This window comes from Zingiber officinale, chromosome 5A (genome assembly GCF_018446385.1).
Source record: "Zingiber officinale cultivar Zhangliang chromosome 5A, Zo_v1.1, whole genome shotgun sequence".
NCBI lineage: Eukaryota > Viridiplantae > Streptophyta > Magnoliopsida > Zingiberales > Zingiberaceae > Zingiber > Zingiber officinale.
This window is the reverse complement of record NC_055994.1, coordinates 129,852,058-129,857,434: the sequence shown is the minus strand read 5'-3', so window position 1 is coordinate 129,857,434 and position 5,377 is coordinate 129,852,058. Positions and strand designations below refer to the sequence as shown.

Sequence of the window (5,377 nt, the reverse complement as noted above, 5' to 3'; positions counted from 1 at the left end):
TGCACGATCCCATTGTACATGTGGAAAGGGTTCTTTGGGGTTCACGATCATCCCGGCAGGAAAAGGGGAAGCTCGGGGAGCTTCGGCTTCGCCCGCGCCAGCAACACCGCGATGCTCTCCTCGTCGCCCGCCCTTGCCTTTGCCTCGGAAGGAGAAGGGTTCCGCTGGATGAAGTCTTTGAGGCCCTTTTCGCCGCCTGGGAAGATTGAGGGTGAAGATTGAGGCCATGTGGAAATGTGAAAACCCTAATCCCCTCCTTACATCTACACTCTTACCTGTTGCAGTTCTTTGATATGATGTTGGTTTTGTTTGCCTTTTCACTATTGTGGTCGTCGCTGGGAGATTTGAGTGGATCGGTTGATATGTGTAGGGTTTACTCGATCGATTTGTTTTCTTTGCAAATCTACGCCCGTAGATCGGTTTGGCTCCTGCCTTTTAGTGGCTGTCTGCGAGACCACCTTCGAACTCCGATTATATCAATCTCCTGGGTCTACAAAATCTGCACTCCGCCAAAATCGAACCTTTCCTCTCTGAGATACCATCGTTGTACCAATCTCCGGGTTCTACACTTTCAATTTGTTAGGAGGAGGCAACAAATCGCAAACAGAGTCGAAGAGAAATGAGAGGAGGGTTACTGGAAATCGAGCCTAAGGAGCTCAAGTTCGTCTGTAAATCTACATTTCCCTTTTCTCCTCCTCGATCAAGCGATCCATGTTTTATGTGTTTTTCGTGGTTTGCTTTCTTTCTGGACGGTGTGAGGTTGGAGTCGTGTACGATCTTAAACTTGCTTAATGGTTCGCATTTGGTCTTCAAAACAGTCTAAGTCCTACATTTCCCTTTTTTATGATCATGCATGATGGTTGTGGATTGTTTTGTTTGGCTTCTTGGGTGGACTGTTTGATCGCAAGGAATTCAGTTAGTTTTCTAACAATTTTTTTGCTGGTTGTGGATCGAGCAGTTGAGTTGAAGAAGCAGAGCTCGTGTTCCCTGGAGCTAATTAACAAGACAGATCAGTACCTTGCCTTTAAGATATTTCTTTTCTCTTTTTTATTGCATTATTACTTACATCTGTGTCATTTATTGATTTAAGTTACTGGTTTGATCAAATCTGGATTTCTTATATAGTTGTTTGGGTTTTGTAATCTAACTAATCAAGCTACCTGTCATTGCTTGAAGCTTTCTGACAATCAAGCACAAAAGATGTTTGGCAACAGATGGACAGAGATTGCAAAGGTTGTATCAGGAAGGTATTTCAACCAAACTTCTTTATTTAGTATTTACTAATAAGCCATCCGCTGTGATGGGTGGACAGGTTGTATAAATATGATTTGTATTTGCTTTACAACAGAACAGATAACGCTGTAAAGAACCGCTTCTCCACCCTCTGCAAGAAAAGGGCAAAATTTGAGGCTTCATCCAAGGAGAATAGTGTTCCATCTTTGGACCCAAGCAATAAGAGGGTTCTTGTTGAAGAACCATCTATAGCAATACTAATAGGGGAACCATCGACATCAAATAAGCAGATGGGGTAGATGAATTCACTGTGAACTAAACCACCAAGAAAAAGTTTAATTATTTATTTTTCTTATTAGTATTTCATTTGCAAGATAGGTATCACATCTCTCCTCTCAAAGAGACAATTGAAGCACATAGGAGATCTCTTGGGGAACATGGTCCAGCTCAACATCTGCAAAGGCCACCTCTATTAGAAGTTCAAAACTTTGACACAGTTAATCAGTCATCAGGTAATATGAGAGGCTATACATATGATGGTAAACCACTATCAATTTGGTTTATCTTCTTTTTGTGAAAAGATTTGATGATGCCTTCTGCTTCCCCCTAAGCCCTCGCCTTTTCCTAATGACTAAGCAGCTTCCAATAAGGTTAGTCAAGCAACTTTCCTTGGGAGAGATGACCCAAAACTAACTGCCTTGTTGCAACAAGCTGCTGAATTGCTGACTACCCTTTCCAAGAAGGTTAATGCAGAAAATACCAACCAAAGTCTTGATGAGGCTTGGAAGGTGCTAATTTTGTCAGCGCAAATGATTTATATTCAATTTGCTTGAAATGTTAACCTAACTTCTATTTCATTGGTGTTGTGAATCTTTGGAAACTTTGAACCATTAGGAGCTTCAAGAGTACTTGATTCAAACTAAAGACAGTGGGCTACTAAGAAAAAGAATTGCTAATTTTGTAATCAGGTAACTAATCAAGCTACCTGTCATTGCTTGAAGCTTCAAGAGTATTTTTCTCTTGTAAATATTCAATGTTTTCATGACCTCACATTGATGGTTCTAATTGGAGTGGATCATAGTTCCTGTAATTTGATTCAACATATGCTAGTTCCATGTCTCGTTTATGCATGAGTGACTGGTTTCACTCATTTGGTTTATGTTAGCTACATCTATCTTGTTTGATTCAGTCTTGCTCAGTTCCTAATCGTTTCTTCCATAAGTAATCTCATGAATTTATGCATACCAGTGCATTTCAACTCTATGTTAGGGTTTTGATTTACTGGAACCACATTTCAACTCTAAATTAAACTTACCTTTTTCAACTCAAGAAATTCTATAGCCTCATGTGCCTGGTTGGTAACTTGTGTTTACTGTCATATGTTGATGAATGGCCTAAAAACCACTTCTATTTCTACCTTGAGATATGCTGATAGTTTGTTGGGTTTTGATCAGGTTGTTGAAGTACCAACCTATTTAAATTTAAATAGATATCTCGTTTCATCATCGAGTGGATAGATGCATAAATCTTTATGGTATTTTGCAGGTAAAGATCACTTGCATGTTTCTCAGTTTGGTGGAGAATAAGGTAAACCTTTCCATTAAAGGATCCAGAAGATTATTTTTTACTTACTGGGGTACTCCTCGATTTTCATCAGTACAACATGAATGTATTCCACAAGCTATTCTGGGAATGGATGTTATTTGTCAAGCAAAGTCTGGAATGGGTAAAACGACGGTTTTTGTACTTTCTACTCTTCAGTAAATTGAGCCAACAGCAGGCCAAGTTGCTGCACTTGTGATGTGTTATACAAGAGAATTGGCCTTCCAGGTTTGACTTTATTTTTAAAGAATGATTTATGTTGATTTTGGTGGTTCTAGAATTTTGATTCATATTTATATTTGTGCAGATTTGCCATGAGTTTGAGCGATTCAGCACATACTTACCAGACATCAAGATTGCTTATTGTATACTGTACTTGTTGTCCAGTAACTTATCTTTGAACTATTAATATTATATTGTGATATAGGTTTTACATCAGAAACCAAAGAAGACACTGAAGGAGATAACCAAAGATTTATGCCTAGTTGAGACCACTTATAAATATTCAAAGTTTCAGTCATTTAGATTGTCAGTAATGAACTGTTTTTTTTGTTTGATTTGGTTTTCAGGTTCTTAACATATAACAGTTATACAGAATCAGTACTATGTACTGGGATGACAAGTATGACACGCAGAGTGTTACATCAGAGGTCTGATTTCACTTAGATATGTTCTTAAGTTGCATTCTGTTTATATATATATATATATATATATATATATCACATGCATAATTTTCATATTCACAATGGAATAGCTAAGTGTGGTACCAACTAAGTTTGTGTGGGGACAAAATAGAGAGCAATTAAGGCAACAAGACGGGGCCAGTCTAGTGACGCAATAATGGTGCGTTTCTAGCATCTAGTAATATTCTTGTTGACATAACCAACTGATGGAAGACAATTGGGAATAAATATATTGGCCTATACCAAGTCTTCCATTTCATAGCTTGCCTTTGGGACAAATGGTATCAACCTTATTTTGCAATGACTTCAAACTGTTCTGTTGCACTTTTAGGTCTTTCCAAGTAATGACGTAGAGTTTTTTTTTCCTTTTCAATTTTATAGATCATTTCAAGTATGAGACTTGTGATGGTCGAGGGCTCAAATAATTCTTCCAATAATTCTTTCTTGTTAGATGATGATTCCAGGTAGGCCTTAAACTTTTTCTTCCTCTGTTCTACATATTAGTTACTATAAATTAGATTTACATTCTCCTTTGATGCAGCATTCCATTTTTGGTCGATGATATCTCAAAGTCAATGACAGAAATAGATATAGCAGATATTGATCCACCGCCTTTCCTTTGTCAGAGTTCGGGCTTTGCATTTTTGGCACAATGAAAGTAGCAAATGTTACCCTCCTGTTTATCCACTGCTAATCCCCCTGTGCTTGTGCATAAATTTCTGCCTTCCATCCTGTCCATATCATCAAGTAAACAGGGTAGTATTATAGTAGATATAATATCATTCTTTTATGATATGATCTACACATGCACATTATAAACAATATACAATAAGCAATGATGATATATGGTGAATTTACTTCTTTACTTATTTCTTGTTTTACTTGATGTATTATTGAGCATCCTCATCCATATATTATAGGCCTTGGAAATTATATACAGTTATATATTGACCATAATATTAGTAATTTGATTATCAAGTTGATCTCATAGTTCTGTTGGTTCTAAAGGAAATTTATTCTTTGTCACTTTTTATACGTACAAGAGTTTTGGATTGTTTAGGGGAGAGAATTACAAGTCAGAAAAGCTCAAGTTCTTTAGTGGATATATACAGTTGTTTGTTTCACCTTTCTTGATCTCAATGCACACCAATCCCTTAGTTTAGGGAGGTAGTACATTTTGTTGAGTTGTTGTTACAAATTAATCCCTTATATTTATGTGATAATTGATGAATGTTTGGTTTTTTAAGCATTTCAGTTAGTCATCTTGTTACCTGGTGCCCTTACTGCTTTTTCAACTTTGATTTTTGGTCTTGGTTTACTAATATATTATTTATGTGTTTTTACAGTTTACAAATCTCAAGTACTCTAGAGTTGAAATTGATGAAGTGCGGATCGAGTGGGCTGAATGCATGCTAGATTACATTTGAAGTGCGGTTCTACCTTGATGTGTTGTTAAAGAATGTTCTACCTTAATTTTGATATCTATTAGCTAGCTTTTAATGTAAAAAGAATGTTTGGGTATTTTATGGATACTGTTGGGTATTTTATGGATACTGTTGTAAGAAGATTATTTATATAATTTGTGAATATTTGTGTATTTTATGGATATTGTTGAATGAAGAATATTTGTATAATTTGTGAATATTTGTGTTTTTTTATTATTGTCGGTTTTTCATTGTTTCGGAAATCAAATTGTTAAAAAATATACATATTACATTGGTTTTCCACCGCTGCAAAATCGGTGTTATTAATTAATATTACATCGGTCATTTACCGCTGCCAAAACTGGTGTTATTAACATACAATATTACATTGGTTTTACACCGTTGATGAAACGGTGTCGTTAAATGATACTACAC

The 5,377-nt window shown here is 36.3% G+C and overlaps 1 protein-coding gene across 1 annotated transcript; it reads left to right on the top strand.

Annotated features, from left to right (window-relative positions):
- The first annotated feature begins 1,200 nt into the window (after positions 1-1,200).
- LOC121980015 (transcription factor MYB88-like) lies at positions 1,201-1,843 on the top strand. The gene is made up of 4 exons (XM_042531988.1): positions 1,201-1,247; positions 1,349-1,528; positions 1,612-1,745; positions 1,815-1,843. Exons 1-4 carry the CDS (start codon positions 1,201-1,203, stop codon positions 1,841-1,843), a joined length of 390 nt encoding a protein of 129 aa, XP_042387922.1.
- Positions 1,844-5,377: the final 3,534 nt, after the last annotated feature.